This window comes from Coturnix japonica, chromosome 2, assembly GCF_001577835.2.
Source record: "Coturnix japonica isolate 7356 chromosome 2, Coturnix japonica 2.1, whole genome shotgun sequence".
Taxonomy (NCBI): Eukaryota; Metazoa; Chordata; class Aves; order Galliformes; family Phasianidae; genus Coturnix; species Coturnix japonica.
The window spans coordinates 14,358,264-14,383,261 of NC_029517.1; the positions used below are offsets into that span (position 1 = coordinate 14,358,264).

Sequence of the window (24,998 nt, forward strand, 5' to 3'; positions counted from 1 at the left end):
AAAGGCTGTGTTGGGCAAGAAGGCAGCTTTGCTGTCATTGTGGGGCACAACAGTGGGCACCACAGAGAACAAGTTACTCAAACTTCCTTCAGAAGTGCTGTGGGCATACCTGACGCTGCCTTACAGCAGAAAGAGCAGGACAAAGAAATGTATTAGCGTCCTGCTTGTAATTGTTCTTGTGCACACCAGAGTGCCTGTGTTGTTTGTCAGGAAGCTCAGGGCTGAACGTCTCCTGTTTGTCTATAGACATCTGGCAAAGCACTTTCCACAGGTAGCCTGGATACAGAAACACCCCCCTGTTCTGCAGTTCCAAAGAGAGAAACAGAAATGAGCCGTTACGTCTATAGACAAACAGGAGACATTCACGCCCAGCTGGTCCGCACAAGAGCTGTTACGTTTCCAGACTATTCCCATAACCCTAAAAATCAAACCCCAACTTTTTTACAGTGCTCAGCTACAGCAGCCTGGACTCCCCAGCCATGAGCTACACAGAAGCTCACTGGAGCCAACCGTGCCGGCCTAATTTGCTGCTCTTCCCACGTCCGTCTGCTCGTTATTCTTTCCCCGTGCACACCCTACACTCCTCAGCCCCTCAGTGAGTTTGTTCGGCTCCTCACACGCTCCGAAGGCCGAGCGCTGCTTTTGGCTTGGAGAAGCGTTACGCTTCGAGGGGCCACCGACCCCGGAGCGGAGCGGGCAGCACCACAGCCCCACCTGAGTGCAGGGGGTGCGGCCGAGGGAGCGGTGAGGGAGCGGGAAGGGCGGAGGGCGCGGCCACCGGCCGGCAAGGGGACGGCCTGCAAGGGGCGGCTAAAGAACGCTCAGAGCCTCCGCTACGGGACGGGGAACGGCCGCTCGTCTGCCCGCGGGGCGAAGGGCCGCGTCCGGTCCGCGGGGAGGAGCTGCCAGCCCGGCCATGGGGCAGCCGCGGTCCGGCCGGGAGCGCTGCTCCTGCAGCAACACCAACTGCGTGGAGCGGCCCCTGACGCGGCTCTTCGAAGCGCTGGGGCGCGTCGTGGCCGCCCGGCCCTGGCCCTTCGTGCTGCTGCCGCTGCTGCTGTCGGCCGGGCTGGGCGCCGGCTTCTACTTCCTGCCGGACCTGCAGACGAACGACATCGAGGGCCAGTTCACGCCGACCGGCGGGCCCGCCAAGGCCGAGCGGGACTCGGTGCGGCGGCACTTCCCCACCGACGACTCGCAGCGCTTCTCCGCCGAGCGGCTGCCCACGGAGGGCGCCTACGCCGCGCTCATCGCCGTGGCGGCGGGGGACGCCTCGGTGCTCGACGTGCCGGCGCGGAACGAAGTGCTGCGGCTGGACAACTTGACGCGCCACCTCGGCTACGAGCGGCTCTGCGCCCGCAGCGGCGGCGCTTGCGTCCTCGCCAACCCGCTGCTGCCGATGCTGGACAACGGCAGCGCCCTGTCCGAGCTGCGCTTCCCCGGCAGCGGCGCCGCCTTCCTGGGCACGGCGCTGGGCGGCGTGCGGACGGACGGCGGCGGGCGCGTGGAGCGGGCGCGGGCCCTGAAGCTGATGTATTACCTGCGGGAGGACGGCGGCCAGGCGGGCGACAGCCGGGCGTGGCTGGAGACGTTCGTGCGGGACTTCCCGGCCGAGCTGCGGGAGCTGAACCTCACGGCCGTCGAGGTAGCGCCGGGGCGGGGGGCTGCGGCTGCGGCGGAGCGGGGCCGAGCGGCGGCCGGGAAAGAAACGCGTCCGCTGACCTCGCGCTGTTTCCGCACCAGGTGACGTACTTCACCTCGCTGTCCAGACAAGAGGAGTTTGAAGGGAACACCAAGAGCGTCATCCCGCTCTTCTCCATCACCTACTTCTTGACCATCACCTTCTCGGTCGTCTCTTGCCTGAGGTAAAGTACCTGGAAGCCCCGGGGCTGCGAGCGGCCGCCTCTGCGCTTCCACTGCAGGTGCAGCTGCGTTTGGGCTCCTTGGGCTGCTGCTGAGCAAAGTGGTTCCAAAGACGCGGCCCTCGTGAAATGTAATCACAGGCAAAGCACGTTTCTTTGTTCCTTCTCTCCAAAGTACACACGCATCCCGTCTGCTTTTGTGGGGTTCGTACGTGCTTACCCTCAGATGTGTTTCTCTGTAACTGGCCAGCAGTAATAGTACATGTGGCACCTGCCATATACATTCATTTTGTCTTAATGCTTGGAAGCAATCCTAGCAAATAGCAGCTTCCATCAGGTTCTCTTCGTGGTTGGGATACAATCCGTATCTCTGCAGAGAATTCAGTTGTCATGCCAAATGCCGTGGTGAAATACTTGACATGTAACTAAGCTGTTCCTTAAAATGTTTTCAGGCTGAATTGTGTAAGAAATAACATCTGGCTTGCATGCTGTGGAGTGCTTTCCTCCGGTTTAGCTGTATTAAGCAGCTTTGGATTGATGATGTATTGTGGAGTTCCGTTTGTGGCAACTGTAGCAAATGCTCCATTTCTTATTCTTGGTAAGTAGAAAAAGTGTGTTGGAGTCTGGTCTGAAGAGAAAAGCAGGAATTAAAACAACTTGACAGTGTTACACTTTTAGTGGCGTTGGTTCATAAGTAGCCTATGGAGATGCAGCTTCCTCTGGCCTCCTACATCACAGTGAGCTGGTCGGGTTAGTGTGCAGGTACGCTAAGAGAAGCAGAAGGGCTGCTTTGAAAAAAACATTGCCTGCCCTCATTCCACTGTTCTGCACATTGAACACCTTTTCTTACAGTACACTGAGAGCTCCCTATCTGGCTGCTTCACATCTGTTTTAAGGTAGCTCAGCAGCAAGCACAATGGAGCATATGCCCCATGTGCAACTTAGGCTGAACTTGCAGTGACATAAGCCAGTATATGTATTATGAGCTGAATATTGGGAGTAAGTTACTATGAGCTTTTCTGTCCTATATTAGGAGCGTAGTCTTCTGTCAAATAAAATAGAGCCTGAATACATCAATATTGTCTCCTATTTTAAAGAAGTTCATCTTGTTTTAAGATGATGTGGAATTTCCTATGCAATATAATGACTATATCTTGGTCTCTTATTGGTATAACATTAAAGCAGTGCTTGTTCTTAGAATCAGCACCCCACAAGAGCACAAGGAAGTTACTGAGTATAATGGCCACAGTTACACAGACCACTTGTCAGCCGGAGCTTAGCTTTCGAAACATCTTCCAATAATGCTGCTGGAAATAAATTAGGGCTTACTGCTCATCCTTTCCTGGGTTTCAGGCTGATGCTCAGAGAGATGAGTGCCAGTCCCAACCATGTAAAGGTCACAAGCTTGGTTTAAAATCACAAGACATTTCTGGAATAAAATCTATGTGTTTTTTATTCTTCTGCTTTGTGGGTCTGAACAGCTGCTTGTGTTTATGGTCTGTTAGGTTACATTTTCAGGCTTTCCCTCGTGGTATCAAAGTTACAGGCACAAATGAGAGGGCTGAGCACTGAGATTGCTCCTTAATCATTGAATACTAGAAGCTGCGCTTTTAGGCAGATTCCAGGGACAGCAGGAGATGCTTCTACAGATGAGGACAGAGATGTGACAGAATAAGCAATGCATTTGTATCTGTGCAATCTGTATCAGCGGGTACTTGAACAGCAGACACAAAACACTTGTCAGAGATGGGTGAGGTGTGCTCAGTCCTTCAGCAGAGCTGGGAGAAGGATCAATGATGTGACAGGTCACCGTGAGTTTTTGGAAGGTGGTAGAGCCAAGTACGTCCAAAGGATGTGTTTTCTTGTATCTTGAACTCACAGCAGCACTAAAGCCAGCAGCCTCGCCTGCTTTTTGGGAATTCGGTGTAACCTTAAATGCTGTTTATGTGGTGCTTTTGCTGTGCGTCAGTGGAAGCTGCCTTGTGCCATGCAGAGTTAACTTTTTCTCCCCTTGCAGGAGTCGGTGTGGATGACATGTTTATCATGATCTCTTCCTGGGAACAGAGCTCAAGCAAGGCAGACAAAACAGACACTAAATCTCGGCTGGCCGAGACTTACAGCGAAGCAGCGCTTTCTGTGACAATCACCACTCTCACAGATGTCTTGTCCTTCTTCATTGGCACCTGGACTGCTTTTCCTTCTGTGAGGTCATTCTGCCTCTACACCGGCACTGCCTTTGTCTTCTGCTATGTCTATGTTATTACCTTCTTTGGGGCAATTATCGTGTTAGATCATAGAAGAGTGAAAGGAAACCGACACTGGTTAACTTGTATGCAAGTGAAAGTAGGAAAGAAGTCCTGCTTGTATAACGCATGTTGTTTAGGCAGCTGTTCCAGTGAGCCGCCTGAGCCAGAAACCAGCGAGGCAGAAAGCGAGCATCCAATGAGCGTATTCTTCAAAAAGTATTACGGTCCTTTCTTGACAGGTAAATGGATCAAGCTTCTTGTGGTGTTGCTGTATGGAGCATATTTGGGTGGCAGTATTTATGGATGCACCCAGATGAAGGAGGGCATAGATCTTCGAAACCTGGCTAGCGATGACTCTTACGTTATTGCATACTATGACGACGATGACAAATACTTCTCAGAATACGGACCCAGGGTCATGGTTGTCGTTACTGACAGCGTGAATTACTGGGATGAGTCCGTTCGTAATGACATTGAGGCTTGCATGCGGGATTTAGAGGACATTGCCTACATAGACAGGAACCTCTCACTGTCGTGGCTGCGAGTGTACACCGGAATTGCTGAAAATGGTTCAATAAATATAAACAATAAGGATAATTTCATTAATAATTTATCTGTACTATTCCAGTCCTCTCCCAGTTTTGAGTGGGACATTGACAAGACTGCAGAAGGAATTGCAGCTTCTCGTTTCTTCATCCAGACAGTGAATGTCACCTCAGCCGTTGACGAAAAAAATCTGTTACATCAGTTAAGAGACAGAGCCGAGCAGTGCGTAGTTCCACTCATGGTGTACCATCCAGCATTCATCTACTACGACCAGTACCTGGTAATAGTGCAGAACACCATTCAGAATGTTGCCATCGCTGCTGGGGCGATGCTCATTGTCTCTCTTGTGCTTATTCCCAGCCCACTGTGTTGCTTGTGGGTGACTTTTGCTATAGCTTCCGTTATCGTTGGCGTTTCTGGTTTCATGGCATTTTGGGACATCAGCCTCGACTCCATATCCATGATTAACCTGGTCATTTGCATTGGATTTTCGGTAGATTTTTCTGCACATATTTCCTATGCCTTTGTTACGAGTGAAGAGTCATCGGCCAATGCAAAGGCAATAGGAGCTCTGCACCAGCTGGGTTACCCAGTGTTACAAGGAGCAGTATCCACTGTGCTAGGAGTAGTTGTCCTGGCCGCAGCAAAAACCTACATCTTCAGAACATTTTTTAAGATCATGTTTCTTGTTATTTTGTTTGGGGCTCTTCACGGTCTGGTGTTTATTCCAGTATTTCTGACCTTTTTTGGATACTTTGGAAAATCACCATCTGTTGGACACACTAGGTTCAGAGATAATAAAGACTGCCCATAACTTAAATGTACAATGTAACTTATTTATTTTGTGTAGAGTAAAATGCAGTGACTTCCGGTGAGTTTAAGAAATGAAGGATAGGAAAGATGGGATAATAAGTATATCAGAGAGGCAAAGACTCAAGAAAAGCCAGGCATTAAGTAACAGAAGAAGTGAAAATGCACAGAATGGATTTATATTTTGTCACTTCTTTTGTGCTTGACTTTTTTTTACCCTTTTTGGTGTTAGAACGTTTTTCTAAGTTAGTTACTGCAACACTCAAACCTGAAGAGAAAATGATGAACATTTTACATTCAGCTGCATCTTTTTTTAGTGTGCTGTTCTATTCCTAAGTGCAACAAACATGCTTTAAGAAGATTAATGAGTTTACAAAAGGATATGCTGTAGATGGCTGGCCTTACGTGGACCTCCTGAGTAACCATTGCAGTAGATAGCGTGCCATGGCATGGCACAGGAAGGACAGTCCAGAACCATGAAGAAATTAAATTCTTGTGTTGCTACAGGGATTCTGTGAATTCCAGGCCTGCCAAAGTAATTATCTATGAGATTTCTGTGCAGTTTTGCTGAGGGCAGCTCAGCAGAATATATTTACCAGTACCAGCCCTGCCAGACCAGCCGAGCAGCCCATGCCACCTTCACTGCTGCTGGTTTCAGTAACACAGGGAAGCTGGTGTCCTGGAGAATGGAGAGAGAACATCTAGAGGAATAAGGAAAGCATCACAGGTGGAAGGGAGACGTGCAAGGCTGAGCAGGTCATCTTATGCTCTTTTCATTTCCAGTGGAGAAAAGCAAGACTTGTAGTTTCAAGTCCTGTGCCTGTTTCTGTGCATAGACTTCACTTGTGGTTCATTGCCTCAAAAGTTCCTCTCTTAATTGACAGGGAAGGAGCTCTTAAACCTGGTTTAGATGTAGATACCTCTGTTCTTAGTCAAAGGAACACACCAGGCCCAGACAAAATGTATGGATGAAATCCAGGTTTAAGTCCATCGTTTCAGCAGATTTCATGTATGCCTGGATATATGCTCTGCCTTCTTGCCAGATGCTCAGTCACTGTTTCAAGCCATGACTTAGCATTTCCACTACAACCTCCCAGGTTTCACATTCACATCTCCAGCTCCTGAAGAGTTCTCTGGAGTTGCTTTATATCGCCACAAGGAGACAAGGAAGCAGTGGGAAAGGAGAGGAGGGGAGGGCAGTCAGGCTTTGGCCCTGAAACATGTAACCCAACTAAAACCAAAGAGCTGCTGGCTCCAGTCACATTCTGGGCTGAGGTAGCCATAGTGCAAAAACGCCTTTCCCAGTCTGCCCTGTGATAATTCTAAAGGTTTTGGACTTCTTTTTCACTTGTGACCACACACTGAGCTAAGAACGAACCTCTTTGTAATAAACCTGCATAAATAAATATGGGGTTTTCTGCTGTTGTTGTTGTCATTTTCTGAAGGGTTTGTGCTACATGAAGTTTGCTGCTCAGTTGCTCAGCAGAGAGTCTGGGAATGGAGAGGACTCGGGGATTCTTGTGGGGCAGGGTTGAAGATTTGGCAGTGCAGAGGCTTTGAGAGTGCTTCCCACTGCAGCACTACACAACCTTCATAGTGTCTGCAGAAACCTGAAAGAACCCAGACGTGAAGATAGCATGAGATGGGCAGAAGGCCTCTTGCAGTAATCTACCCTGCACAGTTGCATAGCAAAAATCCAACACCATCCAGGAAGCACTCACATGCAGGAGGCACTGTTGTTGAGAAATGGCTCTGGAAGGAGCCAACAGGAATCAGGAAGCTTACTGCCATTAGAGTAATAGAACAGATTAATAGAATCATAGAATCACTCAAGTTGGAAAAGATCTTAAAGATCATCAAGTCCAACCACGATCCAACCATACTACCCAAACTAACAACCCTCTGCTGAATCAAGTCATGTTCAGCTGACTGTCCATCAGTACACCAAGGTCCCTTTCCATCAGGCAGCTTTCCAGCTACTCTTCCCCAAACCTCACTGAGCCCTGGGGGCACCACTTGTGACCGGCTGCCAACTGCATTTAACTCCACTGACCACAACTCTTTGGGCCTGGCCATCCAGCCAGTGTTTCACCCAGCAGAGCGTACACCCATCCAAACTGTGGGCAGCCAGCTTCTCCATAAGGATGTTGTGGGGGACAGTGTCAAAGGCCTTACTGAAGTCCAGGTAGACCACATCAACAGCCTTAACATCCTTGCAGCCTTGCCCAAAAATGCCCCAAAGGGGATCACAGAGTCATTATGTTTGGAAAAACCTCTAAGATCATCTACCCTTTCATCCAGGTCACTGCAATCTCTGGGGGGCACTGCTAGTTACAGGCCTCCAACCAGAATGTATTGCTGACCACAACCTCAAACACTGCATTAATTGGATTTCCTTACACCTTGGAAATAAACTGAATCAGTGGCAAGAAATCACAGTTCTGCACAGGGCTAATTTCTTCATATTTTGAATATTGAAGAATATGAGCTTCTCCAGTACTGAGCAAATATTTCTCAGATCACCTAGGACTCAATTCATCATCTGTTTCATTTCTCTTGGGTCCTTAGGCCAGTGATGTTAATAGTCAGAGTCCTTTGTGCATAATCTCAAACACTGCATTAATTGGATTTCCTTACACCTTGGAAATAAACTGAATCAGTGGCAAGAAATCACAGTTCTGCACAGGGCTAATTTCTTCATATTTTGAATATTGAAGAATATGAGCTTCTCCAGTACTGAGCAAATATTTCTCAGATCACCTAGGACTCAATTCATCATCTGTTTCATTTCTCTTGGGTCCTTAGGCCAGTGATGTTAATAGTCAGAGTCCTTTGTGCATAATTTAGTGCAAAGATTTGAGAATGTATCTGTTAGATATAATTTGCAGAAAAGGTTTAACACTCAGTTTATCTTTCAGTATAGAATTAAAGAATACTACACCTCTTAAAGAAAAAGATTAATCTAAAATGTTGATTCCTGTCTCAATAAAGGAAACTGAAATCTCTTCTGTGTAATACAAAGTATATTTTTCACCACAAGCTAATTTAGAATGATTTGCTGTGAGCTGAGGGAATTAACTGTGCTTGAAGGAGACTATCATCTCTCAATGGATTTCTGCAATACAAAAACCCAGTGGGTGAGCTGTGGGATCTACTGATGACAGGAAGATTTTTAATTGAAGACTTTTATATGTACTTATATAAGGATGCTTTTATTTGACACTAAATCTTCTAGTACGGCGATTATTGTCTGCAGCCCGTTATTTTATTCAGTAATCTCAGAATTAAGCCATAACAACAACAACAACAACAACAACAAAAACCCACAAGAAAACAACAACAACAAAAAAAAAAACAAAACAAAAAAAAAACAAAAAAAACCCCCACAACAACAGAGTCAGATATTTTCATACAATATTTATCACTCATTATAGCTTTACAACTTCAATCACATTGTCCTTTGGTCATACACAATGTTTGAAAGGACAAGAAAATGCATGAGAAACCTGTTGTTACTCCAAAACAAAGATGTGATTTGCAAATTGCTGCTGCATTGCTCTGATAAAAGCCAAAATGAAGAAGATTTTGTGAAACTGGAGGAGAAATAGGAAACAGAGGAGAAACTGAAGCAGAGATGGACAGGATCATGTGAAGCAGAATGATTCCAGAGCTTGTATCCCCAGCTTACCAGGCTGTTACACACATTCAGCACTGCAGGCAGTGAAGTTGGGTTAAGTATACCTGAGAATCTAACGTACACCTTCACACTGAGTAGTAATCTGTTGATCAAAGCCTTGGTGAAGCCATGTCCAGCCATGAGACTGAAGCACCAGTACTGGCTGGCTGATGGCACTGCTGCTCTCTGGCTTTCTCTTACCCAAACTGCTACTGCTGGGCCAGCACTACCCAGCCACGCACTGTGGGGAAAGCCAGGCTCTCATCACCTCCAGATGGCACTTGTGTTCTGAGGTGGTGCTCGGGCAGCTCCTGCCTTCCACGTGCCTTGCTTTTGGTTGCTGCTCAGGATCTGCCATAAAGGGGACAGAATATCTGAATAAAACCAAGACCGTTATAGCCCACACACAGGAAGCACAATAAGAAAGCTGATTTTGAAAAGGCTCAGGAGATGCCCATTTCAGCTGCAGCTGGTGCAGGGAGCATTTGACAGCCCTACAGCAGCAGCTCGCAGTACAGGGGAGCACAGCAGTGGCAGGAAGCTGAAGGCCCTTTTGCTTCTGTCTGCCAAATATATAGGACATACAAGCAGAAAGACAGAGTGGGAAATGCAAGCAGACAACACACTACGTCAGAGATACATTAGACGGCCTGAAATCTGCAAGCAGCTGGAAGCTGCTGAACATGAGCTAACAGAAAGCTGCAGCTGCCCTTTCTGCCTGGAAAACTGTCCTGTTCATAATCGGGACAGTAATTAGATAAATCACTTGTTAAAGAAGTCAGTATCTACATTTCACAGAAAGCTTTTAGTGACAATGTTGTTCGGTCATTGCAATTAACCTCATGTAACATTAACCACCTGGGGTGTATTTTTAAAGGTTTTGTGCTCTCAGTCTCCAAACTCTTAATCCCATTATCAGAGGAAGGATCCCAGTAGCAGGATGCACGTTTGGTAATCAGATAATCACATCCCTAGCACAGCCTGTGAAAAAAATACTAATTTTTCCACCCATATCCTGAAATGATACGTGTGGCCAATCTGCAGAGATGCCTGCCTCCCCGGATCTGAGTATACCCACAAATTAAATTAGTCAGATATGTTCTCCACAGCAGTGGCATAAAGTAATGGGAAAGAGAGAGAACTATTATTTGGAAAATGTGCTCAGAGCTGCACAGTTTAACTTCTGCCCCAGGCAATTAGTCAGAGCATCTCTTTATTGTGTAAAAGGACATTTGGGGCTGGATAAACCTCTCCCTTTCACTTGTATTGCAAGAGTCATGTTATGCTTGATAACATGAGCAAAATTTCATAGGACCTGATGGGATGCATCCAGAGAGAGTCCTATGGTTGCAGAAGGAACTGGTGGATAAGTAGCTTAGGAAAATGGTCTAGTTTAGCTTGGAAGAGATGGCTTCAGGGAATTTACCTGCTGTCCCTGAAAGTGATGCTTGGTTTTCTTTTAAAATGTTACTATTTTCATTTATATACTCTTTCATAAAAGAAGACAAAAAATACAGCTGTTTCACTGACCATTTTTAATATTTCTGTAGAAGCAAAATACAAATTTTAAATTGTTGAAACAGAAACCTCTTAAATACACATCTAGAAAAGTCATTCAAAAGATGTCCAGTTTATAGAGCTTCAATAAGAATCACAAAATTACTGTACACTAAAAAAGTAATAATGACAAACAACTGGGATAATGCAGTGCTCCTTTACATAGACATTCACCATTTCAAACAGTGAACTCATCACTTCAATCAGCACTTTACTACGGCTAGAAAATACACAATGTGCCTTTAACATACATACTCATCAAGGAAAATTCATATAGACTATCTATTTACAGTTTAAAATAATGAAAATGAAGGTTAAAAGAGAAGTATAATGTCATACTACTATCCCAAAGAAACAAAGTTAGCGCAATGCCAGGAGAAACTGATGTGAGTCTTTCAGGGGCAACACAGATTACATTCAGCGTATGTGCATGTTCTAACTTGCCTCTGCCATGACATACTCTGAGATCCTGCAAAGGGTCTATTCATCTTGAAAGCTACACAGTTATTGAAAGAGATTATTTCTACAGCCAGCTCTCATGTTCTCCACTCGCAATTGCATACATTTCTTTCTCTACAATTCCATCTGCATTGGTTGTTTCTCCTAGTACTACTACTAAACTCGACAGAGTGGTGTGAGGATCGAGTAGTTTCAGAAGAGGTACGTCCACCTTTCTGTCTTGGAAGATGCGGTTCTGAATTGTCATAGCTAACATAGAGTCTATGCCCAATGATGATAGTGGTGTATTCATGGTCAGTTCATCTGGGTTTAGTCCAGTGAGATCAGCCATCACTGAGGTAATATAGTCTTCAGACTTGACTGCAGCAGTATCCTGGACTTGAGATTTCTCAGAGGTTTCAAGCTTGCCTCCAAATTCTTCTAACATGAGTGAAGTAAACCGATTTTTGAGAGAAATAATGCGAATAAAAACATGATTTAATAAAGTTTTAAAATTTAACTTGACAACAGCTTGCTGAGGGTTATTTGAAAGTAAGCTCTTCTTGAGATACTCATGAATCTCATGCACTTCCAGGATATCTATGCCCTTGGATCCCAGAATGTTTTGAATCTGGTTTTGATTGAGCAATATGCCGAGGTTCAAAGCACCCCAGTTAATGGATTGGCCCGAAAGACCACAGTTCCTCCTGTAGAGGCAGAAGACATCCAGGAAAGAGTTTGCAGCTGCGTAGTTTGCCTGTGTGGAGTTTCCTAGAAAGGAAGTAACAGAGGAGTAGCACACAAAGTAGTCAAGCTGTTCGCCTCTTGTAGCCCAGTGAAGATTTAGGGTCCCAGCCACTTTGGGGCTCAGCACTTTCTGAAAGTCAGCAAACTTCAGAACTTCAAGGCGACCATCGTGTAAAACAACAGTACTTTGAAAGACACCTTTGATTGGACAACCTTGAAATAATTTTACGATGATCTGGAAAGATTCCTCAACATCACTGGTCAAAGTAATGTCACACTGCACAAACACTATTTTGCTGCCTTCATATTTCAGCTGCAAATCCTTCATCTCATCTTGTTTCTCCTTGCTCGGAATTTTCCTGGAGAGGATTGCAATACACCCTCCTCCATTTGCCGCTATGAATTTCACAGTTTCAAAGCCAAGGCCAGTAAGTCCCCCTGCTACTACATAAACAGCATTCTGCTTAAATATCTTCTTCTTAGATTCATACAATGGGATATCTGAAACAACGGGGTTGTCTTTCTGCTTTCTCAGTACAGCAAGTGGGACAGATTTGCAGGTAAAGGAGCACATTGCAGACTGCAGCCTTTCAAAGTTCTCAGATTGCTGAAAGACAGAGCCTGGCAGATATCTAAACCGTTTCATATCTAAAGAACTGATCCACACTTGCACAGCCTTTTGGAGTTCCTTTAGAGATGCCTTCTGGAAGATACTGCTAAGAATGACAATATGAAAGCTGATATTTTCATGATCAAGCCCACTGACATTCTGAATACATTCCGATTGTTGATGGCCACATACTATCACCACATCTTTCAGACTGTACATGTGAGCCAAATCCTCCTGAGACAGTCTGCCTGCTGGAGGAAGAACAACAAGGGCATTGCATGCCTTTATGTGCTGCAGCATATCAGGAGTGGGCCTTGCAAGTACTGTTTTCCAGCCCACCTCTTCTGCTGCCACAGAAAGAACACGGCAAATAACTGATGATGGTTCTGTAGAAATAATACCCAAAGTTCTGCCATATTTCCCCTTGGGTAGTCTCTGATTTAAGATCTCCCATGCAACGATGAAGTAGGACACACAAGGGACGCTTTGAAAGCATGGAAATTTCTTTACGTTTAAACAAACCGCTCCTGGGACCTGAATTCTAGATGATGCACCAGCTGGATAACATGAAACCACATGATCACCCACTTTTATTTTCTTCACAGCTGTGCCTATTGCTGTGACTGTGCCACTGAAATCAAGAGCTAAAAGTCTGTGTTTGTCTGCTGCTTGGGAATTCCAGTAGAGCGAATTACCAAAGTTACGACTAGAAACGCTAATGGGAAAATAATCTTCAGAGTGAATGCATATCTTATCCACTTGAATTTCAACACTTTGATTTTCCAGGTGAGTAGCAGTGCTGGTGAATAGTTCAGCAGACAAGTCTTTTGCTGAGTATGGATCAGCAGTGTACAAAGTGAATGCTTCGGAATTCTGGACAGACCTTACGTGCTGGCTGTAATCTGCATCTACAAACGGAGTGCGTTTGATTTCCGATGCATAAATTCTTCCTTGGCTGATGTAGATTTCTGGATAATCATTACCTCTGTATTTGACAAGGACATCTGATAATGCTGAGATGTCCAGGGAGCTGGAAGAGCTGAGGTCGATTATCTGAAAAGTGATTTCTGGAACTTCAACAACACAAGTTCTGGTCATGCCATGCAATACAAACCCACAGTTAACGTGGTCTACATTTCTTTCTGTTGTTCTGTAGCTGATCACTCGGATTGAACAGTGAGACCCTTTCTCTCTTAATGCCACGATAACTTGGCGATAGGCTTCACAACACTTTGAGAGTTGGTCTACTGCTTTACTTGGGAACTCTTCATTCACCTTCTGAATTCCCCACAGGAAGAGAACTTCATCATAATCCTCAACCTCTGCTTTCATCTTATTCCCTGCGTGGTCATCCAAGAGGGATTCCCAGTCTTCATACATAACATATCTGGAATCAGGATGCAAATATTTTCTGAGCTGCTCAGCTATCCCAAACTTGTCAGCAAACACTAGGACTCTAGGCACTGCTTCTAAACGGCCAGTCATCTTTGATGGAGAGATTTCTGACCACTTGTTTTCAAACATGAATTCATTGTCTCTGGAAGATGCTGGCTTCATGAAAGTGATGGCAACACGCTTGAGTTCAGCCAAAACGGACCCGTGTTTGTCCATGAAGCAGCCACAGACCTCAAAGCAGTTCCCAATGGATTTGCTTGTTCTCATATATATCATCATTTCTTCCTCCAGAGGTCGCAGCAACACCAGGCTGCCTATTCCTGAAGGAAAGCCTGCTCTGGACTGCTGCGTCCTGGAGATCATGACGGCAGTCATCTGCATGAAACAGTCCAGCAGCACTGGATGGATACAGTAGCTGTACATCTCCCCGAGGGTCTCCTTGTTCACCCTGATGCTTGTTATAGCTTCCTTTAGTTCCTGGCAATAATGCACATCCCTGAGTTGCCTGAATATGGAACCATACTGAAAGCCAACCTGAGACAGTGCTTCATAGACCTCCTCTGTGCTAATCACTGATGTGCATCTGTGATAGACCTCTTGAAATGAGATGGTGCTTTCTTCCACATCAGCCTCAGGCACCTTTCTCACTTGGCCAGAAGCATAAAGTGCATTGGAGGAAGAGAGTATCTCAAAGGTTGTCACTGCTTTTTGTGGACTCAGCTTGATATTCAAGACTTGGGAACTCTGTGTGAGAACACATGGTGCTGAAAAACTGATGCTCAACTGGCAAGCACTCAGAGGCACTTTAGGTTTTGACCTGTTCATCACGCAGGCCAGAGCAAGCTCCACATAAAAAGCACCAGGAACTAAAGCCACACCATTGTTCTTGTGCTCATATAAATACGATGTTGTTTCCTGGGAGAGCAGGCTGCCAAACTCCGTGTTGTCACTGTTGCTTACATAAATCAAAGGATGACTGGAGCTGACATCACTTGGCTTTGCTTGCTGATGGGTATCCAGAGAGGGCACAGCTCTTTTACGATCAAATTGATACCGTGGAATGGTCACTGGAACACTTTGATATCCTTCATAAAAGTGCTGCCAGTTGGGATTATAGCCCAGCTCAAACAGATTTCCTACCAAGCTAAAGAGTACCTGATACTCTGAATCAGACTGCAAAGAAGAGAACACCTTAGTGACTTTTCCTAGAGTCTCCTTGATATTTCGCTGCAACACACGATGAGGACTTATTTCAACAAACACTACATTTTCCCAGCCTCTAGCTGCAGTTTCTATGGCTTGAGAGAAAGCAACGGGCTCACGGGTATGCTGGGCCCAGAATTTGCCACGAGAGAAGTCATTTGCAGAAGCCGCTGCCCCCGTCAGTGTTGAAATTACTTCAATGTCACCTTTCTGTTCTTCTAAAGGATCTATGCTCCGCTCCAGCTCCCCAAGTATCACATCCATGCTAGGGCTGTGGTAGGCAGCTGGGACATTTAAAACATGAAGAAAGATGTTTCTGTGGCTGAAGGCTTCTGCTAAATCTTTCTGGACCAAGTCCACATCGTCTGGATTTCCAGACAAGGTGCAGGAAACTGGGCTGTTGAAAGCTGCAATGCACACCCTTCCCAAGTTGGAACGCAGATATTCAGCAATCTCTTGAACGGGGATGTTTCCAACCACCAGCATTCTGCCCGCGGCAGTCTTTGCCTGCAGCCTGCTCCGGTGATAAATCACTTTGACCGCATCTGCCAGGGAAAGGTACCCAGCAAAATGTGCTGCGGCAACTTCCCCCACGGAATGGCCAACTGCTGCAACTGGCTTAATGCCCCAGTACTTCAGAAGAGAAGCTAAGGCAACCTGCAGGGCAAAAAGCATGGGCTGGGAGAGTTCTGGATTCAGCAACTCCTTTGAGCTGCGACCTCTTGCTGGCAGAAGGCTGATGGGAGCGTGTTTCTGAAAGAGCGCTTCTATTTCCTTACACTTGTCCCTGAACACCGGCTCTGAGTTCAGCAGTGCCTCACTGAACTCCTTCACTGTTACACCGTTGCCACAGAATACAAACACCAGTTGAGGCTCCACCTTTGACATGCCAAAGTCAGTGCTTGCTGCTGACATAACTTCTTGCTGCAAGTGTTGGAGAGAGTTTGCCACAAATGATTTTCGATACCGGTAGTTGATGTGGCTTCTTCTGCAGGCAGATGTATAGGCCAGGCTTGGGAGACTTATGCAGCTTCTTGTACTCAGATGCTCAGCCGTGTCTACCATTGTCATCTGAAGGGACTTAGCTGACGCTGCAGACAGCAGGACTAATTCCAGCGGCCTCTTATAGGCAGGAAGAGGCTCTGGCTGCTTAACCTGCCTGACTACAACATGGGCATTGGTTCCTCCAAATCCAAAGCAGTTGATGCCAGCTACTCTTCCATACTCACTGGAATCTTCCCAGGGCTCAACCGCAGTGGGAATGGCAAGGTTCAGCTTCTCTGTATCGATGCTGCTCATCTCCTTTGAGTAATGCAAAGATGGAACAATCTTCCCGTGATGCATCATCAGGAGCACTTTGATCAAACCTGCTGCTCCAGCAGCTGACTCAGTGTGGCCAATATTTCCTTTCACCGAACCAATTTTCAGAGCAGGAACTTGGGAAGGTCTGTTTTTACAAATGACATTACCAAGGCTTGCAGCTTCCGTGGGGTCTCCAGCAGCAGTTCCTGTCCCGTGGGCTTCAATGTACTGCACAACTGAGGGATCTACGCGACCTTCATAAATGCTGCGCAGTAACTTCTCCTGCTCTACTTGGGACGGCCTTGTGATTGGCGTTATAGACCGACCATTCTGATTGACTGCACTGATGTTTATAACACCCCAGATTTTGCTGTGGTCTTCCATTGCCTGTTCCACAGAAAGAGAAAATCATCTTTAAGCATCTCATCCTTTATCTATCTGCAAGAAAAAAGAGCCCAAAATAGACAGATGGTATCAGTACCCTTAAGTCTGTGGTATATTTCCCAGTGCAGGAGATGTGTATAAATGTTTCCTTAATGCTAATAGTAAGCTTAAATTAGAAAAGCTTTTTGCTACGATAATTATGAGAACTGGAAATACAAAATTCAATTAAGAAGCCAGGCTTATTTTAGGCTTCTTCACCAACAATCTTACCTTTTTCAGTGGTTTGAGGAAAACAACACCACAGCCTTCTCCCCTTCCATAGCCATCTGCCTTTTTGGAGAAGGGTTTACTCATTCCATCTGGAGAGATCATTTTTGCTTTACTGAGAGACACAAAGGTGCGGGGATCTATTATGCTGTTCACACCACCACAAATAGCTGCCTCACAATCTCCTGGAGTAAAATAGAAACATATTCCAGTTGAGATGTTCAAGGTCACCCATAGAAACACATTAACTATAACACTGTTGACTGAAAAGATAGATATTACAGAAAGACTTTACTGATACTCTAAGTTAGCCGTGCTATCTTTATTGTTAAGATTGGAATATGACATCGTGACTGGATGTTGAAAAGTACCCAATATGGTTATTTAAAATTACTACAGGATATGCTAGAGAAAGTAACAGAATTTCCTGCAGCAAAAGGATTACTGCTTCTGCAGGTACAGTGCATATTTCTGAGGCACTGGAATCCATTCAGGCACCTACTGGTGAACATGAAGGTCTTAATCACATCTCAGGAAGAATGAAAACATGAAATAGTAATATCTCAGCAATTTCATACTACATCAATCCTAATTTCTTTGCCTATCATCTCCTTAGTCTGATTACCTGATTTAATTGCTTGCAAGGCATAATGCAGAGCAAAAAGAAATGACGAGCAGGCAGTGTCAATTGTCAGTGATGGTCCAGTCAGGTTAAACGTGAAGGAGACCCTGTTAGCAGCTATGCTCATTGCTGATCCTGTACCAGCATAATGATTTATTTCACTTACTGATTTGCTTGTTATGATTTCAAAGTCTCGATTCATAAGACCTGTAACAATACAAAGACATGTCATAGTATCCTGAGTGAAGAAAAGGGATGTATAGCTCTGAACTTGACACCGTGTTTTGATCTTTCTGTTTCATCATTAACCTACTTAGCAAAGGACTCCTACTGTGAAGCGTTTTCTACTCAAGTCAAAAGACAGTAAACTACATACTTATCCTACTGGCTTAGCTCATTGTATGACACAGTTAAGGTATACATAGCCTGTTTAGGTCCCTGAATCTCAGTTTCAGAGTAGTTGGTTTGGCTTATCTATGACAATAGATACTAACAGATACTAACAGGTTAGAATGAGGGCAGCTGGAACAGAAACTTACGGAGCATTACCTTCAGTTCCTCAGATGCTCTAAGTTAAATATCACACAACCCAGTCACATCAAGTGTTCTTCATGTATCTTTAATTTGCTCACTGTGATCCATTAAGTTAACAGAGAAGTAAAAAGGAACAGGACATGTTTCTGGGGGAGTATTTGAACCCCCTCCCTCAGAACACACATGCTTGCATTATAGTGGATCTCAAGTACAAAGGCATGTGTGGAAAATGCAGTACATGTATATAGAGAGCAAGGAACGATCACCTTGGTGTAGCAAGAGCATATTCCAGACCGTAGAACAACATAAATAGCTTGTCCCTAACCTTTTGTCAGTCTTACTATGCTAGACAACTCTAGAAATAGACGCACACTACACCAACCAAAAACGGGTTAGCTCCTTGGGACAAACAGCAGTTGGACAAGTGCACCACGGTAGCATACTACTAACTACAGGATGATGTCTGGTGCTTTCAAACAATCTTAAGCTCAAAAACACCTTAACCACTGGTATACTGCTAAATACCAAGGTGTCAGACTAGCTTGAGAGTATCAGTCTTGGAAAGGGCTTGGCGAGGTGAAGACTTTAACTGTTTTCTGTCAACACCAGTGCATCTAGGTACTAACCGGGACATCTAAAAGTAGATGTGTTAATTACATTAACTTGAATTAAACGTTAATAATGAACTTCTACAGTGACCTAAGAGTCTGTCTTCATCAAAATTTTCCGGTAGTGTCATAATGCAGTAGCCTTAAGGTCACCTATGCCAGAGATAGACATAAACTTAAAAAGGAGTGTTCAATTTTAATGAGTGTAAAGTGAACATTCTTCACCATGAAATTATGTCTTACCAACAAAAACACCTGTTTTGGTGCCACTGATGGCTTCTACAGGGACTCCTGCATCCTCTAGCGCTTTGTATGTGCATTCTAAAAGTAATTTCTGTTGTGGATCCATGCTTTCAGCTTCCACACTATTGATTCCAAAAAGGTGGTTGTCAAATGTGTTAAATCTAAAGCAAACAGAACAAAAAAGAGCAGAATATAAAATACTCATTTAAATCTAGACAGATTATTAACCAATATTTATGCACACATAATTCCCCAGTATGATGAAGGACTGACTTGAGTCAAAAGGGTGAATTTATTATTATTTTTATTATTATTATTATTATTTATATTTTATTATTTATTATTGTTTATTTTATATTTTTTTAAATTTATTATTTTTGTTGTTGTTGTTTCATGACAGTACAAGTTCAGGGGAAAGCAGGATTGATTATGGTCCAGTTCAGGGTTCTCATAATACTGTTCATAAGAAGTGGACACCTTCACAAGCAAATTGAGCATAAGAAGCCCTTCTTGAACATCTAACAAATGTGGACTTCCTTACTTTGTATTAAAACTGCACAGCTTCATTTTAAATAGAGCTACTTGCCCCTGCAATCACAAAATTAGGGCCTGAGGTCCAGCAAATCTGGTCAACCTTCAAAGTGAAACTGGGCAAGACTCATCAGGCAGATTGTATTCAGAGTCCATACTCTGCCACCTTCTTCCACAGGCCAGAAGTGGGATTTACAGATCCTTTGGCAGGCTGTAGCCCATCTCAGATCTGAAATACACACCTCTGTACATAATGTATGGGAATATGTCTATATCCAAAATGTACACGCATTCATTGCATGACAAGTATGCATATACAAGCTGCATTATGCATCCAAAGATCATGGCATACAAAGAAATGTGCTCATAACTGTTCCATCACAGGAATTCCTGAAATTTAAAAACTAAAAGATCAATGTGTGAGATGAAAGAAAACCCGCTTCTACATCCAATATATAACATCTCCCTGTGGCTTGGTCTCTCTGAAAAGTGGGACATATCAGACTAGCTACAGAAAAAAATCTGTGGCACAGAAACACACTTACTCATTGAGAAGAGCAGCTCGTGTTGTATACATTTTTCCCGGCTTGTTACCGTCTGGATCATACCACTCTTTGGTATTAAATCTCTCTGGGGGTATTTCTACTGTGCAGTTTTTGCCTTCCTCCAGCACTTTCCAGAAATTGTCAATTCCTTCACCTATTGTACAAATATTGCAAAGAGGATTAAGTTATGTACTCATTTTCATCATGCTCATTCAGGAAGAAAACACATTCTGTTACCTGCAACTCCTACAAATGAATGTAGGTAGCTGAAAAGAAATTGCTACAGATAAACAGATGACCATGGTTGGGTGACAGGAATATGAAAAGGAATGACTCATCTTTTCACTACGTGCTTAAAAGCAAGTTACCCCACCAAATTAAATCCTTGAAAACACTGTAGAATGTTTAAGAAAAATAACACGGCAAACAGACAACCTGGCGTCAGTGTTCCAACACACATCATTTCATCTCCTCAAGCTTCAGCTTTCCCCAGTATTCATGCATCCTCATCCACACTCGCTCTGGAAATGGTGCTAACCTGTGGCATGACCAAGTACTGACCAGCTCAGCTCTAACTGATGTGGGACATCGGGGACTGAAATCGTTACTGAAGGACAGCAATCTCACACAGGGCGGAAGACCCGTGCTCAGCCCTCCATCCAGCTACCTGAATGTCTCCACCCATCTACTCTAAGGATATAAATGTCCCTATGAATGCATAGTCCTACACCTATGTGTGATCATCTGGTCAGCGCACATGCAATAACCTGAAACCTTCACTTACATGTTTGGTTTGTCTGCAAGAGTTTCATGCATGCAGCTCAGCGCCCTGCCCACAGCGAACACTGTAGCTTTTGCTCTAAGTGGACAAATTCAAACTAACTCGTTTTCAACATAATGAGATTATTAATTTAATATATAATATTAGAACATAATGTGTATGAGAGTGTTTATAAAGATCCTGAAAGGAACAAGGCCATGAACTCTGCAAAAGTAAGGGGGAAAACATGTTTCACTCCACCTCAATATTAACAAGTGACCGTGCCTTTCAATATTTAATCAGCATCCTGTTTTGTATTTACTCAAAACTTACCTCCGGGAAAGTTGCATGCTATTCCCACAATAGCAATTTCATCTCCTGTCTCCATCTTCATCACCTGGGCAGCACAGTGTAGTTAGAAACAATGCTCAACATACAACTTTACATTAACAGTAAGATAAATATTAGTTTAAAAGATGATCATCACATAAGTAAACAGATTTGCTCAAAGGTTGGCTTATTTTGATTGCCCTGTTTTTGGCTGCAGTGAGAAAGGTGGCCAGACCTGAGGAGTGTTTCTCATTAACACTCTGCATTTAGAGGAAAGTCCCTAACTAATTCCCCAGACTCCCTAACACGCAGACCTCTCTTTTTACTCTTTAGCCTCTGATACACCCATCACCACCTCATCTGCTCTTCAGCAGAAAGCACAGTTCCCAAACAGGTTCTGCGTGTTACCAGTTAAAATCAGACCAGCTAAACAGCCAACAGACAATCAGATAAGGGAAGGAACAAAAGTTGCTTCATCCACTCTCTGAAAAAGCGCTTGGAAAGAAAATCCTATTCTTGGCAGGGCTTTGCCGGATCCCATGGCTGCCTACCTTTTCTCTAAACTGCCTCTTACTGGAGAGGTTCAATGAGAGCAGACTATGCTCAAAGCCACCAACATCAATCCATGAGATCTCTGTATTCCTGACACTGAGCAATTTGCAAATAGCACCACTACAGCCTCTGGAGTCACTTGCCGTGCATCCCATCCACAGCTTAAAAGAGAAAGCTTGTGATAAGGAGAAATTTAAAAGAAAACCATGACGTTTTTCAACTAACATTAAGGTAAGGGAAAAAATCATATCAAATGAAATTTCTCAGCATAGATTTCAAAGATTCTTTTGTCAGTTTCTTTGTTTAATTCTGGGAATTTAAATCGGGAGACAAAAGTGAGTTCAGTCCAAAGAATCCTGCCTGAAAGCCCTTGCTGCGCTTCCTTCAGCCTGCAAAGATGAGAAGATTCACAGTGAAAGGGATTTTTTTAAATTCTTGGCAATGACAAAATGATCATCTCAGAGCTGGCAACGTAGGTCCCAAAGAGCCCTTCAGACTTACTGACTGCAGTGAAGGAGAAATGAAGCTGATTCACTGCCCAACAGATCACATCTATGATTTCAAGGAGGTTATCTTTGGAATGAAATATTAAAACCACTGTACTGATTTATAGAGTGAAAAGTTTACTTGATTGTGCTATAAAGTGACACAAAGCTAGAGGGCAAACAAGCAAATATAAACAGTCCAAGGTCTGGCTTTCTAGGATTTAATTCTATTTTAACAATCATCATAATTTTTAAATGCAATACAAGAATATCTTTTATGATCAAGTTTTTAAAGACTGGATATCCCTTCCAGAGAGTCATTAGAAATTGTGGTCATAATGACATCTAAACTTACCAGTGTCTCAGGATCATTCCCTACAACCCAGCCTCAGGTTTAAGTTTCTATTGCTATTAATCTCTTCATTAATTTATATTCTGAATTTCAGTTTCTATTTATTTCCATTTCAGTTTATTTAACTGTAGTTAAATTTCCTTTTCATTTCTCCTTCAATTCTATTTATTTTCATATTTGATATTGTATTTATATAATATCTATATTATAATTCACCGCAAACCTAAATTTGCAAAGCCCAACACAGATACTCTTACCACAAAGATACTTGAAATCACTGCATTTAAGTTAGCACCTAAACAACATTTAATAGAAAAGGAAGGGACTTCCCCTTTTAACATTAAATATGACAGCTACAAAACTATCCAATGAGATACGTAACTCTTACCTTATATGATTCCAGTAGGGGTTACTAACAGACTGAGTCTTTGGAAGTCCTTTATATAGGATTCTGGGAGGTTTCTTATTCAAATGTGTGTTAAAACGTAGCAAAAATGTTAACGCCTTTTAGAAGAAAAATAGCAACTGAGTCATTACATTATGATTAGTCAGCAGCCCTCTCCGCGACTAAAGTTCAAAACTCCCTCCTTGAAGGTAGTAAATGCAATCAAGTGTTACATCAGGACAAAAGCATAATCTATTTTATCTACCTCATACTCTTATCTAATATCAACAAGCAAACTCTGAAAGCATCACATCCACCAGCCTCTGCTAGATGCCTTTTTAACCCTTCCTTGGCTGATTTCATCTCAGCTACCCAAACTCACCTTTCTCCTTTTCTTACTTGCCAGTGGAAGCACAGTCTTTGAGGAGCCAGGAGAGTCCATATGTCATATATTGAGGTATTGGCTCGGTATTGGGAGGAGTATTGAAACAAATCCTGCACAACTATGAAGTTCAAAGCAAATTAAGCCAGTCTGTGCACTATTCAGATACTAGAAGGAAAGTACTGTTAATGTCACTGATCCGAAGCAGAAGACCGATGAACAGTTATCAGTCTGTTGTATGAGCACTGATGACTTGCAAGAATATATTTATGAACTGAAACGAATGCAATGATGACACAGTCCCTGTGAGCAATGTAAGTAGTAGAAATATGAGTTAAGTACGTAAGCCCACATTGCAATAAAGGAATGAGTCTACTATTATTGACATAGGCACTCTCCTTAAAATGGAACTACAATAAATCTGTCTTCAAATTTGTTAAACAATTCATCTAAACTTCAAATGTTCAAAATATCAGCTATAAAGGACTGTCAAATAGGAGGCACAACTTTGTCTCCTGTGCCATTACAGTAACCACATCTAAACAGCTAATTTATTGAGCATATCTACGTCTAATAATTTGTCCAAAAGGACAAATAAAATATATTCGTGTTTCCTCAGCAAGTTTTTAAATGTCCAACTCCCCTGCTCAAGCACAGATACCTGAAATCCATCCGACCAGTGGCAACACTTCCCCTAATGCAGCCTAGGACTCCGTAGGCCTTCTCTGCAGCAAGAGACATTGCTGATTCAAGAATAAGATTCATCTAGATAAACTTGAGCTACATGAATGAGAGGCATGTCATCTGTGCTAGCTTTCTTCTATCAGACAGACCAAAAACTGCAGAGTGAAATTCAGATCAACTTTAGATGGCTTAACTTAGGTACATAAATTTACTTTCACCACTGAATGTGGTAGTACAATAACATTCCTACACCTAATAAACATTCTTATTTAAGTGTCCAGGGAAGCCATCAAGGTGTGATTTTCTCTCCTCTACACTAAATGTAAATTCTTGTAATCTTGAACATGATCAGTTTCCTCTCAGAACCGTAACTTCTCAGAAAGGAATACCACATCCTGCCAAACACTCGGACTTCCCTATCTGACTCATCCAGCTCTTTTAAACTGCAACCCTGACAATTTCACTATTGAGAAACAGCATATGTTATTAAGGCATACATTGAGGTATTTAAACTGCCAGATTGATGAAACAGAGAAGATAGATAGGTCTGCATAAACAAGTAATCTTCATTTAAAAATAATAATAAAATGACATAACTAATTGGGAAAATGCACGCTTAGTCTTTGCAATAAATACAAACAAGCATTCTCCTTAATATTCAAGAGCAGGTAATTCATACTTTCTCCTAGAATAAATTGACTGAATAATTTAGATTATAAATGCAAAAATAAATTGTGTAAATTTAAATCTAGCCTGTAACCAAAATAATCACAGTGAAAAAAACAGCAGCAGCTCTCTATTTGACAGCTATAAAATTTCAGCCAAAAGTCTCAGTTAACAGCTCAACACTGCTTTTTGGGGAGATAAGGGGAAAAACTGTTCTTCTTACTGCCTCCAAAGACCTCTTAACTACCCCCAGCTCAAGAGCACCTATCAGCCTTC

The 24,998-nt window shown here is 43.5% G+C and overlaps 2 protein-coding genes across 2 annotated transcripts; one reads left to right on the plus strand and one right to left on the minus strand.

Moving 5' to 3' along the window:
• The first annotated feature begins 796 nt into the window (after window positions 1–796).
• PTCHD3 (patched domain containing 3) lies at window positions 797–6,886 on the plus strand. The gene is made up of 4 exons (XM_015853227.2): window positions 797–1,645; window positions 1,744–1,865; window positions 2,315–2,460; window positions 3,880–6,886. The coding sequence occupies exons 1-4, from the start codon at window positions 917–919 to the stop codon at window positions 5,466–5,468; spliced, it is 2,586 nt and encodes an 861-aa protein (XP_015708713.1). The 5' UTR covers window positions 797–916; the 3' UTR covers window positions 5,469–6,886.
• A 1,980-nt stretch (window positions 6,887–8,866) lies between these two features.
• Window positions 8,867–24,621, minus strand: LOC107308945 (highly reducing polyketide synthase cnsI-like). Its single transcript, XM_015853226.2, has 8 exons — window positions 23,373–24,621; window positions 22,994–23,109; window positions 21,220–21,283; window positions 20,127–20,280; window positions 19,051–19,211; window positions 17,669–17,872; window positions 17,047–17,228; window positions 8,867–16,779 (listed from the first exon to the last, which is right to left on the minus strand). The coding sequence occupies exons 3-8, from the start codon at window positions 21,278–21,280 to the stop codon at window positions 11,221–11,223; spliced, it is 6,321 nt and encodes a 2,106-aa protein (XP_015708712.1). The 5' UTR covers window positions 21,281–21,283; window positions 22,994–23,109; window positions 23,373–24,621; the 3' UTR covers window positions 8,867–11,220.
• Between the last annotated feature and the right edge of the window lie 377 nt (window positions 24,622–24,998).